Genomic DNA, 12,867 nt, shown 5'->3' on the forward strand with positions numbered 1-12,867 from the left:
ACGCTATGTGACTTCTGCAGCTGGGTCAGAGAAAGGCAACGTAGTCTGCCCTGCTGTCCTGGGATGTCTGCTCACGGGGAACCTGCCACCATGCTGTGAGGATGCCCCAGCCGACTGTGGAAGGGTACTGATGCCCTCCGTCTACCCACCCCATCTGAACAAATGGAGGCTGAGACCACAAGCGGCTTACTCAACACCACACAGTTAGTTAGGGATACAGCCTGCTCTGTCCCTCTCTGAAATCTCCGCCGCCCTCCCCAGCACCCCCAGATCAGATGTCCCTTCAGCACCCAGGTCCATCCCATAAAGCTCCCTTGCTGACCCTCCCGCAGGGAGATGATACAACGCACGGGGCACACACCTGGCAGGCCACCAGTTTATTTATTGCGGGTGAAGCAGAGGGGAGGAGGCCGGGGAGGCTTGAGGGCGCAACGCCTTTTGCTCACATGCTCCAGGGCTTCTTCCTCGGGCGGCGGCGGCCAGCCCCCCACCACCCTGGCAAACCGAGGTTGGCTAGGGCCGAGGGGAGGGAGGGGCGGGGAGAGAGGGGAGGCGGGGCAAGGCCAGAGGGGTGGAAAGTAAACTGGGAGCACAGTGGGGTCCGTGGGGGAGGTCAAAGGTGAAGGAGAGGTCCGCGCGAAGGGAGGCTCCCGGAGAGTTAACGGTGGGGCTCACTAGGGGGTGCGTGCGTCCACGTTAGAAGAGCTACGGGGAGGGCGCCCGCGGGTCAAAGGTCACCCGGGAAGCGCGAGGCTCGGAGGGGCGGGCCCAGAGGCGGGGCGAGGCCGGGTTGCCGCGCGGGGCGGGGGGTGGGGGCGGGGCCTAGGCCACCTCCTCCTCCGCCTCCTCCTCGAACTCGCCCTCCTCGGCCGTGGCGTCCTGGTACTGCTGGTACTCGGACACCAGGTCGTTCATGTTGCTCTCGGCCTCGGTGAACTCCATCTCGTCCATGCCCTCGCCCGTGTACCAGTGCAGGAAGGCCTTGCGCCGGAACATGGCCGTGAACTGCTCCGAGATGCGCTTGAACAGCTCCTGGATGGCCGTGCTGTTGCCGATGAAGGTGGCGGCCATCTTGAGGCCGCGCGGCGGGATGTCGCACACGGCGGTCTTGACGTTGTTGGGGATCCACTCGACGAAGTAGCTGCTGTTCTTGCTCTGCACGCTCAGCATCTGCTCGTCCACCTCCTTCATGGACATGCGGCCGCGGAACACGGCGGCCACCGTCAGGTAGCGGCCGTGGCGCGGGTCGCACGCGGCCATCATGTTCTTGGCGTCGAACATCTGCTGGGTCAGCTCGGGCACCGTGAGCGCGCGGTACTGCTGGCTGCCGCGGCTGGTGAGCGGCGCGAAGCCCGGCATGAAGAAGTGCAGGCGCGGGAAGGGCACCATGTTCACGGCCAGCTTGCGCAGGTCGGCGTTCAGCTGGCCCGGGAAGCGCAGGCAGGTGGTGACGCCGCTCATGGTGGCCGACACCAGGTGGTTGAGGTCGCCGTAGGTGGGCGTGGTCAGCTTCAGGGTGCGGAAGCAGATGTCGTACAGGGCCTCGTTGTCGATGCAGTACGTCTCGTCCGTGTTCTCCACCAGCTGGTGCACCGACAGCGTGGCGTTGTAGGGCTCCACCACCGTGTCCGACACCTTGGGCGACGGCACCACGCTGAAGGTGTTCATGATCCGGTCGGGGAACTCCTCGCGGATCTTGCTGATGAGGAGGGTGCCCATCCCGGACCCCGTGCCCCCGCCCAGCGAGTGGGTCAGCTGGAAGCCCTGCAGGCAGTCACAACTCTCGGCCTCTTTGCGCACCACGTCCAGGACGGCGTCCACCAGCTCGGCGCCCTCCGTGTAATGGCCCTTGGCCCAGTTGTTGCCGGCTCCCGACTGGCCTGCAGAGGGAAGGGGACGGGACGGGACGGGACGGGGTGGGGGTGGAGAGCGCGCAGGGGGGTTACGGGGAGAGCTCCCCCTCACCCCGGCCATCCTAGGAGTGGAATAACAGCAATGAAATTATTATTGTGTTAGCGTTACTGTGGGTCGTTCTTGCGGTCTGCCTCTATCCTTGCTGGCTTCTCATCCAGCAGCCAGAGGGGATCCTGGGGAAGCCGGAAGCCATTCATGTCCCGCTTTGGCCCAGAAGCCTACTGCTTTAAGCTCAAAAACCAGCTGGGTCTTTGAATAAAAGCCCAAGCCTCTCCGCCCCCACTCGGCCCACAGGGCCCTGCGGGACCTGCGAGCCCCTCTCCCTGCTCTCACCTCCTCTCTCTCTTTTCTGGCTCACTCTTCTCCAACCAGAGGGTCCTCCTTGCTGTTCCTCCAACACACCAGGCCCAGTCCTGCCCCAGGGCCTTTGCACATGCATTCCCTCTGCCCGAAATGGTCTTCCTGCAGATACCCACATGGCTCTCTCACCTCCTTCAGGGCTTTGTCACTCTCACTGAGGCTTTCCTCCCATTTCTTATTCCTCTTCCTTGCCTTTTTTTTTTTTTTTTCCCCTGAAGCACTGACAAACTTAGTGTTCTTGTTACTCATGTTCATTGTCTGTAATCTCACCGGGAAATGTGACCTCCAGGAGGGCAAGGATTAGTATTAGTGGATGGGCCGGTATTTTTGTGAAAAGGTTAACATTTCTTCTCATTCCCTCCTTTGACTCCACCCTGGTCTGACCTCATCAACCCTGTTCTGGACTGGTTCCCACCCGCCTCCCCACCCTCTACAGAACAGTCTGTTCTCCTGCCAGCAGCCAGAGGGCGTCTGTGAGCACCTGAATAATGTCCCACCCTCCCCTACCCACAACCCTCCAGGGCTCCCACTTCCCTGGGGGTACAAGCCCAGGTCTTCCCTGCAGCCCACAGAGCCCTGAACAACCTGCCCCTACCCTGTCTCGTGCCTGCACTCACCTCCTCCCTCTCTCTCCCTCGTCCACTCTGCTCTAACCACATCGGGCTCCTTGCAGTTCCTCCAGCACACCAGGCCTGGTGCTGCCCCAGGACCTTTGCGCCTGCTGTTCATTCTGCCTGGGATGCCCTTACCCGCAGGTACTCACATAGCTGACTTTTCTTTCAGGTCTTTGTGCCATGTCACCCCCTCAGAGAGAAATGGGATTGCCAGGCAGTCTGTCTCCTGACTCCACACTTTTACCACTGCCTCCCCACCCAGGCTCCCAGAAGCCTTCAAATCTATTGGTCCCAATGGAGCCACCCATAGTTATCCTAGACTCCCTCACACCCTTTGGTCAACATTATTTAGTCCTTCCACAGCCATATCCCGAGGACGTATTGTATGCCATACCCACACGGGAGCATCGTTATCTTGCTGAATCATCACACAGACCAGAGAGGGGAAGTTGTTTGTCCAAGGTCACACAGCCTGTCCTGTCAACGCGTAGACTTCAGACTCTATAAACTATCCTGCTCTGAGGAAGAGAGGTTCCCCGGGGTGCTGGGGGAGAGGGTGGAGCCCCGGGGTCTGAGGCCAGGTGGGTGGGTGTGTGCAGCCAGCCTGACCTGGGAGGCACTAGGAACAGTGTCACTGAAAGATGTTCACAGAGCATGTGTGCCCCAGGAACCTGAGCGCCACAAATGTGTCTGCTCTCTTCACATGTGCTGTTCCCTCGGTCTTGCACATCTTTCCTCCCTTCAATGCCTCTTGGTCAGTCTGGGTCCTACTCATATTTTAGGCTGCAGGTATTAGCAGTGATCGTGATAATGAAAAGTACAAATGCTTATGTGCTTTTTCCTCTCTGTTAGATACGGTTCTGAGTGCTCTCTGCATATTCACGGCTTTAAGCCTCACGATCGTGATGATGAGTAGGTCTTTTTTATAATCTCTGCTTTAAAGGTGTGGAGACAGGCACAGAGAGCTGAAGGAGCCTGTCTACAGTCACCCAGCTGACTTTCAATCAGTGGCTGAGTTGTACTTATTTAGCTTCTCTGTTGCACATCCCTCCCCTGGGAGGTCGGCTCCGATAGGGTAGAGAATCTTGTCTGCTTTGTTCTTCTGGGGTGACGGCAGGGCCCGGTATGCCGTAGGTGCTCAATAAGTTATTTGTTGAATGCGTGAAATGGCAGAACTGGCATTTTCACCCAGGCAGTCTGGCTCCAGTCCATGCTGTTAAATTAAAATGCCACCTCCTCCAGGAAGCCTTCTCTCCACCCTCCTCCCTATCAGATGCCGGTCCTGGGCTCTCACGGTGGCCTGTGTGTCCTCCATCACAACCCTGACTGCCCTGTTCGCCTCCCCTGCTGGGCCGTGGGACCCCGTGGCCACCAGAGTCTCCCGAGCTACGTGGGGGGATTTTTCACCAAGCATTTGGAAGTCAAAGGAGCAAGGGGGCTTCCTGTGCCTGGAACTCACCAAAAACAAAGTTGTCGGGCCGGAAGATCTGGCCGAAGGGGCCAGAGCGGACAGAGTCCATGGTGCCCGGCTCCAGGTCCACCAGCACGGCTCTGGGAACATAATTTCCTCCTGCAGGGAAGCAGATGGAGGGCGGCTGGGGGTTGCGGGAGTGCCAGGAACCAGCATCCTGCCCCCTCCCAGCCTCCCCACCCCCACTTCCGCAGGTGCCCCCTGGGCCCCTACCTGTGGCCTCATTGTAGTACACGTTGATTCTCTCCAGCTGCAGGTCACTGTCTCCGTGGTATGTGCCGGTGGGGTCGATGCCGTGCTCATCACTGATCACCTCCCAAAACTAGAGGGATGGCGGGGGTGGAGGGGGGGGGGGGGGGACGGGTAAGGGCAGAGGGCGGGGAAGCGGGCGGCCAGACCTGTCCCTGCCTCTCCGGACCCACGACCTCCAACCGCCTTCCTAGCTGCCACCTGTCCCCCAGCAAGGCGAAGGGGGGACCTAGAGGCACGGTGGGGAGGGCAGGCATGAGGCAGCAAGAAGGGAGAGGTGGGGGCGGGGGTGGAGCCGAGTCACCACCTCGGCGGAGCCTGCCGGTGTCAGCTCGCCCAGGCTGCAGCGTGCGGGGAGGGGCAGGGTCCCTTTGTGCGCGTGGAGAGGACAGTGGGCCAGCTGTGCAGCCAGCTGTGGTCAGCGGACGGAAGGCTGGGCCCCACCCCCACAGGCCTCTTTGTTCCCAGCCTGGCCCTGCCCCCGCCGCCCCCCTCCCCTAACCGTCCCCGGGGTCCTGGCCTCCCGGGGACCCCATCCCTCCGAGAGGCCCCAGGTGGGGGAGCTCTGCGGAGCCCGTGGACCTGCTCGGCTCCCCTCGGCCGCCTCCGGGGCCCCAGCCCCCGCGCACCTTGGCTCCGATCTGGTTGCCGCACTGGCCGGCCTGCAGGTGCACGATTTCCCGCATGGCGCTGGTGCTGATGGTGGACGCGGCGGCGGCGCTGGCGCTGGGAGCTGCGGCGGCGGGACGGGAGGTGGACGCGGCGGCGGCGGCGGCGGCGGCGGCGGCGGCGGCGGCGGCGGCGGCGAAGCAAGGTCCCTGCGCCCCGGGGCGCCTCTATATGAGCGGGCGGGGCCCGCGTCACGGCCGGTCACCGGCCCGCCCCGCCCCCTGGTCCCGCCCCGGGACGGAGGGTGCCGGGGTGGAGGGATCTCCCTCCCCAGCGGCTGGGAGACCTCCGGGGGCCCAGGCTGGGGCACGCCGGGGCCCCGTGCGCCCCCGACGCGGGCCGTGGGGTGAGGCCCCTCGAGCTCCACCTAAACATTTCCTCCCCCACCCGCTCCACCCGGCTCCCAGCCGGGCCTGGCGACCGGGGTCTTGCGGGGATGGGGCGGGGAAGGGAGAGCGCCGAGTAAACGAGCTGCGGATCGATCCCGTCTCTCCCCCATCCTCCACCCTCCCCCCCCCCCCCCCCCCCGGGCGGCCCTGCCTCAGTTTCTCATCCGTAGCCTGCCTCCTCCTTCCGTGTAGGTCTCCTTTGCCAGAACCCTTGCGACAACCGAGAGGACCCCTAGTGGGGCGAGCTGGGGGGGCTCCGGAGCTGCGGTCTGTTTTGGGGGGCGGGGGGCGGGCGGTTCCTGGAGGACTTGTCCTGGAGCCGCATAGTAAGTGACACCACGATTTTTCTTCCATGTTTGGCTGGGGATGCTTGTGGACGCTGATGGAGGTTGTGGGGGACAGTGCGCTCCCCCTGGACACCTCTGTTGGGCTTTGGGTCCTTGGCAGGTGCGGCCAGCTCCAGCCTTGCCTGGCGTTGAACCTCAAGGAGTAAGATTTACAGCTGGATTATACATGGGATGGATAGATAGCCCCTGGGACTGCCTTGCCGCCCCCCCCCCCCCCAATAGGCACCTCTCTTCCCCTTACCTTGGCATTTCTTGTTAGCTGAATGACCTTGCACGGTCACTTTGCTTGTCTTTGGCTGAATTTCCTTATCTGCAAGATGGGGCGGTCAATGCCTGCCCTCTAGGGCCATGGGGAGGGTCTGATGAGATGGCCCAGTTAACAAGCCAGGCCCGACTTTCTCTGCACAGAGTAAACAATACATTGTAGCTGTTGGTATTACAATTATTATCAGGGGCTGGACAAGACTTTCTGTGCTGACCCTCCAGTGGAGGCCCCTTGGGGTCACCTTCTGCTGACCTCTAGCTGTGCCACGGGTGGAAGCCTCCTCCTCACCTCCTCTGCATCCCCCGTGGCCTCCAGCTATTGGGGGGGGGGAGGTTAGTCAGGTTGGCTACGTGGCTGGGACCTCACATTTGCCGTGGCTTCTGGTTTTGACCCGCGGTTCTCAACAGGGGGACACTTGGCCATGTCATGTCCAGACAGGGGGTGTGTGTGGTCCTGCCATCTAGTGGTGAATGTTGCCAAACATTCTACAAGGCACAGTTTAATCCCTCCCCCCTCCCCCCCAGCCTCAAGAATGATCTGGCAATAGGCCTGAGAAACCTTGTGTTATTAATTGGGGGAAAAAAATGGAGACCCCCGAGCTCTCGTTAGACACAATAGGTTTCTGATGGGTTAGACAGCTGTTTTATGGTTTAAACCAGGGTGACCCCCCCCACCCTGGTATCTGTGGGTCACTTCCTCTTGCCTACCCCCCCCCCCCCACCAAGTTTTGTATTTAAATGTGTGCAGGGCTCACAGTAGGTCAGATGATTATGAAGGCAGAATTTCTTAGGGGCGATGTCAGAGGGATCCTGTAACCCAGGGGGTCTCAGCTGCGGTGCTGTGCTCCCCCAGGGGACGCTTCCCAATGTCTGGAGACATTTTTGCTTATTACGACCTGAAGGTGCTACTGGCCTCCAGTGGGTGGAGCCCAGGGATGCCACCCAACGCTCTACAAGGCAAAGAATTATCCAAACTCCAAATGTCAATAACGCCAAAGTGGAGAAACCCTGATTTAGACTTTTGAGGTTCTGACCCAGTGTGTCATCACTGACCCCTGAGACATGGATTTCCACTGACCCATGTTAACATGTCTCGAAAATCCCGCGTTGGCATTTTGTAATTTTTTCATATAGCAAGAGTCATAAAAAATATAAAAATGGAAGTGGCCCTGCTGGGAGGGGCTGACTTGGGGCTCAGCCCCAGAAAAATGGATGCCCTGGGTCACTCCGCCAGGGCAGGGCTGATCTGGGTCATGAATTGAGCCCCAGAGAGCAGGGCATCCTGCTGGGAAGTGTACCTGGGAAGGGACGGTCTCTAGAGAGTATGGGCTCTATGGTGTCGTCTATGTCTGTCTGCATCAGGGCCTCCCTGGTGGTCCTCAGGAGAGCAGAGGGAGGGCAAGGCGGAAGAGAATGGAGAGTCAGGGTGGTCTTCCAGCCCCTGGGGTTGCTGGGACCTGGCTGGCAATGCCTGAGATGTGAAGAAGCCAGAGACGAAGAAAGCCTGTAGGGATGAAGGCAGAGGGGGTTGGGGTGGGCTGATGTCACTTGTATCCCATGGCTGCCCCACCCTGGGAGGTAAAACGTGCCAGGCCCCAGGCAAGCCGACCCTCCCTGGTAGCATGCTTTCGCCTACCACCCAGAAACCCATCGAGGCTCTCCCTGCGGGAATCCGAAGACCAGATTTATACTGGTGGTGCCGAGAGTCCAAGATCCGGATGTGGCCAGTGAATAGAGCCAGGGACAAGAAAAGGAGCTGGATGACGGGCTGTTAAGAGCCTGTTTTTTTTTTTTTCTTTTTGGCTTCAGGAGCGGGTCTGCCCACAGAGCTGGGGGCAGCTGCGCAGGGTCTCAAGCCCCAGGAGCAGGTATGCAGAAGGACTCCCCACTGCAGTTTTGCACCCATCTGCCTGCCCGGCCCTGGGCAGCCATAGTGTGAGGCAGGACATTCTATCTTGCCAGTTTCGTATGGAAATGGATTTCAGCCTCTAAAGAGGCTATTGGCTCTGCACCCCCCCCACCCCCCCCCGCCCAAAACCAGCACTGTAAGCGAGCTAGCTCTATGCTGTGAGCCACATGCCAGTGTTGGGAGACATGTAGGATGCCAAAGAGAGGGTTTCCCATGCTGTCTGGTGAGACCCTGTGGGGAAGCTCACAGTACCCCCACCTCTTGCCGGGAGTCACAGCCCCGATCGAACCGGGTTGGCGTCATCGGGGAGCCCCGAAAGAGCAAAGGATGGGCTCCTGATTTTGCAACGGAAAACAGAACGCAAAATCCTATTTTAAAACACCAGGTTAAGTTACTACCTCGGGATGAGCAGCAAGCACAGGGAAGCGGCTGCTGGGCATTTCAGGAGAAATCAGGCATCAGCACTTGGGGAATACTCGTGAGGTGGGGGGGATTCCCAGAGACCCAGAACATTCCGCTTACTAAACGGACCACCCTTTCTGAGGTCTGCAAAACCCAGGAAAGGCCTGCCTTCTAATTGTGTGTGATCTGTCCACCGTGTGGGGGCCACACTGCCACCCCATCTGTGAGCCTCAAGGCATTGACGTGCACCCAACTCCCAGTCCACCTCGGGGCGGGGGTGGAGTCTGTTTTGCCTATTATTTAAAAAAAATTTTTTTTTCAACGTTTATTTATTTTTGGGACAGAGAGACACAGAGCATGAACGGGGGAGGGGCAGAGAGAGAGGGAGACACAGAATCGGAAACAGGCTCCAGGCTCCGAGCCATCAGCCCAGAGCCTGACGCGGGGCTCGAACTCACGGACCGCGAGATCGTGACCTGGCTGAAGTCGGACGCTTAACCGACTGCGCCACCCAGGCGCCCCTGTTTTGCCTATTATTAATGATAATGGTGATATTTTAGCCAGATCCTGTGTAAGTGCTTTGAGTGTGTCAGCTCATTTGTGCTTTAGCTCGTGAAACCACAACCCTAGGAGGCAGAGGCTGTTTATATGCCCATTTCACAGGTGGGGAAATGGAGGCCCTGGGAGGTTGAGGATTTCACACACAGTTGAGGCTGGGAATAAAGTCCATACATTCCAGGTCCCGAGCCCCTGATCTTTTATCACTGTGGGAGGTGGTAGTTATTTGGTTACTTGGTCTTTAAAAAAGGGGGGGAGGGGAAGGCTATCAGTCGAATGGGCGTCTTTCAGGAGGAAAATGTTGCCGGTGTGACCAGTAGCTGGTGTGAGCCGTGTGACTGTCACGTGCTCCCTGGCCTGGCCTCTGTCTGTGCCATTGTGTCTGCCCACCATGCTCCCCGAGTGCTGTGGGCTGGCTCCGCTGTGCGAGATCTCATGCCACCACCCAAGTCTGTGCTCTCTTTGTCCCCTGGGTCATTGACTCCTTTCCGGAGGTTTCCCTTCTCCCCAGCTCCTCCTGTCACCTCTCTGCCCAGACCTCAGACCTCCACCTCCACTGGGCCCGAATTCCCTTCCCCCTGCCCCTGGCGGAGTCCAGCCCTGGGCATGAACCCAGCCTGGCACGGGCCCTCTCCAGCTGCAGAGAGGGGGAGACGGAGAGTTCTGGAAGTTGCTGTTGCAGGACAGGGATGCTGAATGAGCCTTAAGAGGAGATAGGCCCTCCCCATTCTAGCCCTCCCAAGTCCAGGGGCATACACCAGCTCTGTGGAAGCCGTGCCTGGCGCTGGTGGGGGTGGGGGACAACGGAGCATTCTCTGGCCTTGCCCGGTGGATGGCCCGCCTCCCACTAACACTCGCCGCCAGATACGCCTTGGAGTACATCCCCGAGGAGGCGTGCTCAGAATAGAAGGATTTTCTGGGAGACCGGTGGGGGAGGGGCGGAGGGGGGCTGACACCTGCTGACCTCAGATGCGGCTGGGGTGTGGCAGGGGCTGCTTCCTGGGTTCCCCTCAATGCCGGCCCGCTCGCCTGGCATCGAGGACATTCTCGGGGTGCCTGGTGCAGGTGTCGGCGATGTAGCTGCTCTCATAGTTGAAGGAAGCTGGGTTGGGCAGGGACCGTGCCAGGAAGCGGGGCCTTAAGAGACTTGTGGTCATCTTATGCCACCAAACAGGAAGGTGCCCAGATGCTTGGAGACCACGGCCACGTGGGGGCTCTTCGTGAGGGTTGGCAAGCTTACCTGCAGGCCCTGGACCCGGACCACCTCTCCCAGGCTGGTCTGCGGGCCACACTGGAGTGGGGAGGGGTCACCACCCGGGGCAGGGGTGCAGCACGAGTGGGAACTCCCCAAGCCTGTGTCTCAGACAATCTGCATTTCTCCCTGTCGTGGGGACAGGAGGGGCTGGGTTCCCACCAAGCCAGGCAGAAGGGCATCGCTTCCCGTGTCGCCAAGAAGGAGGGTGGGCATCCTCCTATTTTATGTCAGACGGGGGCGGGAGTCCCACATCCGGAAGGGGCGGGACTTCCTGCTACACCAGGAGAACCGTGTGGGCTTCCTCCCAAATGTCAGAAAATGGGGGTGGGGGGGGGAACGACTTTCCTTTTCACCAGGATAAAGAGGCAGGATGTCCCCTCTATGTTTGAAAGAGGTTTCCCAGCTCCCCAGAAGAGGGGCAGCACCGCATCCTGCTTTATCAGTATGAGCGGTGGGCTTCCCTGTGTGTTGGGGGGACCGGGGCTGTGCTTCCTCTGTGCCTAAGGCACCGAGGCAGGCGTTTCCTCTATTCTGTGTTAACAAAGGGTGAGCCTTACCATGTGGTTCCTCAAGGAGAGGGGTTCTGTGCCGTCGAGCAGCGCGATTTCCCATCTCGTTGGGAGCAGAGTTGGTACCTGCCCCTGCCTTCGGCTTACGCTTTGCCAGAAAAAAGGGGGGAAGCTGGCCTGTGGCGTGTCACCACTGCACGGGCGGAAAGTGGCCAGCCCCCCACCCTGAAGGGGCAGAGTCAGAAGCCCACGATGGTGAATGCTGAGTCCTCGATGGTGTAATGGGCCCCCTGGGGGTATTTGGTGGTAGTGTCATCGCAGGAGAGGCCCTGCATGTAGGGTAAGAACAAACCGCTCTCGCTGGGCTCACTGGGGATGCTGACTGCCTGGGGCGGACAGTTGGCCTGACGCTGACTCTCCTTAGGCCTTCTGGCCAGTCTATCCTGCCTGCATCTCCACAGCCTGGACGTGGTGGCAGGGTGGGGAAGGCTGTGTAGGGAAGATGGTCTGGACAGAAGGCCAGAGGAGGACAGAGCTCCAGGGACCCATGCGTGGGTGGGGTCCTGTGCACAAAGTGGGTAAGGGGTTAGAATAATGAGGGGGCAAGGGTAAGGGGGTTCCTTTCTTTTCTTTTCTTAAAATGTTTTATTCATTCTTGAGAGAGAGAGAGAGAGAGTGAAAGCGGGGAAGGGAGGAACAGAGGATCCAAAGCAGGCTCTGCAGTGACAGCAGAGAGCCCAGTCCAGGGCTCGAACTCACAAACCATGAGATGGTGACCTGAGCTGAAGTCGGACGCTTAACCTACTGAGCCACCCAGGCGCTCCTGGCTGTGAATCTCCTTCTGTTTCTTTCTTGGTGAGCGTGAATCTCTGTCTTTGTAGGTATGGAACCATGTGTTTTTGGAGGTGTGTTTGTGTGTACATGGGTGTTTTGGTATGTGCACCTGTGTGCTTGGGGATGTCAATGAAGGCAGACGTGTGCATCTTGGTGCGTGCACGTATGCACCATGCATGTGTTGTGTGAATAGTGGTTGTGTGCGCGTGTGCGTGTGTGTGATTATGCATGTGTGTTCATGGAAGTGTGGTGTGTGTGTGTGTGTTCGTGCCTATATCTATGGCTCTGTGTCTGAGCTGGGTGATATGGTGTGAATACTGTGTGTGAGCAGGGCCTGGGGCCCCTCACCTGACACCCCATCCTGAAGTCAGGCAGGGCAGGGGGGTCTCGTCTCAGGCTGTCAGGCCCACCCACCCTAAAGGCTTACTCCCAGGCCTGCCACCCTCTTGTCCTGTTGCCCACTGAAGTCTGGTGAAGCTAGGTAGTTGGAACCTAGCCTCCTACAGCCCCCAGCTCCCTTCCTGGGCTAAGAGGGCAAAGCTAGTGTCCCAACCTGCCCTCCTCTTCCCAGCAAAGGGGCTTTGGTCACCAGCTCTACCCACTGGGGAATTGGGGGGTGGGCTGGCATATGTCAGCCACACATCTAGACTCCAGGCAAGCTCAGGCCGTAGACGTACATCCACACACAGAGTCCGACATACACAATTACACGATACAACCACACAGTCTGACTCAGACACACAGATTCAGATACACACACACAGAAACACTGTGCGACAATATACCCGCAACACATATAGGCCCATCTAGACCCAGACACACACCAAGCTACGCAAATACCATCAGATCCATCCCAACCCAGATTCATAGTCCCAGGCTCAATCATAGAAGTCACGCACAATAAACACACCTCTCTAAGCCAATACAACACGACAACACAATAACATACGACACAGAGACCCGGAGACACGCATACATATCACAGAGTCAGATGCACCCAGATAAGCTCTACACTCACACCTCAGCACAGATGTAGCCAGATGTAGAAACAGACTGACGTACACATGTATGTGACATGCACGCGTGAACACATATACCTGGAATCGTACGTTCACATGGATAT

General features: G+C 59.1%; 2 protein-coding genes across 2 annotated transcripts; both read right to left on the bottom strand.

Annotated features, from left to right (window-relative positions):
* Positions 1–364: 364 nt before the first annotated feature.
* TUBB4A (tubulin beta 4A class IVa) lies at positions 365–5,413 on the bottom strand. Its single transcript, XM_047850134.1, has 4 exons — positions 5,238–5,413; positions 4,573–4,681; positions 4,348–4,458; positions 365–1,880 (listed from the first exon to the last, which is right to left on the bottom strand). Exons 1-4 carry the CDS (start codon positions 5,292–5,294, stop codon positions 823–825), a joined length of 1,335 nt encoding a protein of 444 aa, XP_047706090.1. The 5' UTR covers positions 5,295–5,413; the 3' UTR covers positions 365–822.
* On the bottom strand, positions 5,381–10,651 carry LOC125160783 (uncharacterized). Its single transcript, XM_047850135.1, has 4 exons — positions 10,387–10,651; positions 7,576–7,781; positions 6,255–6,323; positions 5,381–6,147 (listed from the first exon to the last, which is right to left on the bottom strand). The coding sequence occupies exons 1-4, from the start codon at positions 10,578–10,580 to the stop codon at positions 5,819–5,821; spliced, it is 798 nt and encodes a 265-aa protein (XP_047706091.1). The 5' UTR covers positions 10,581–10,651; the 3' UTR covers positions 5,381–5,818.
* Positions 10,652–12,867: the final 2,216 nt, after the last annotated feature.

This window comes from Prionailurus viverrinus, chromosome A2 (assembly GCF_022837055.1).
Source record: "Prionailurus viverrinus isolate Anna chromosome A2, UM_Priviv_1.0, whole genome shotgun sequence".
Classification (NCBI taxonomy): Eukaryota; Metazoa; Chordata; class Mammalia; order Carnivora; family Felidae; genus Prionailurus; species Prionailurus viverrinus.

Bases quoted from the DNA above. Each gene is read 5' to 3' on its own strand.
- LOC125160783 (XM_047850135.1), bottom strand. From the start codon at position 10,580: ATGCCCTTCTGCCTGGCTTGGTGGGAACCCAGCCCCTCCTGTCCCCAC. The intron at 7,782-10,386 runs GTAAGCTTGCCA...TCATCCCTACAG, and splicing joins TCCGGGTCCAGGGCCTGCAG to GCTTTCTTCGTCTCTGGCTT. The intron at 6,324-7,575 runs GTACACTTCCCA...CCCATCTTGCAG, and splicing joins TAGAGACCGTCCCTTCCCAG to ATAAGGAAATTCAGCCAAAG.
- TUBB4A (XM_047850134.1), bottom strand. From the start codon at position 5,294: ATGCGGGAAATCGTGCACCTGCAGGCCGGCCAGTGCGGCAACCAGATC. The intron at 4,459-4,572 runs GTAGGGGCCCAG...GCTTCCCTGCAG, and splicing joins GTACTACAATGAGGCCACAG to GAGGAAATTATGTTCCCAGA. The intron at 1,881-4,347 runs GTGAGTTCCAGG...TTCCCTCTGCAG, and splicing joins GCCCGACAACTTTGTTTTTG to GCCAGTCGGGAGCCGGCAAC.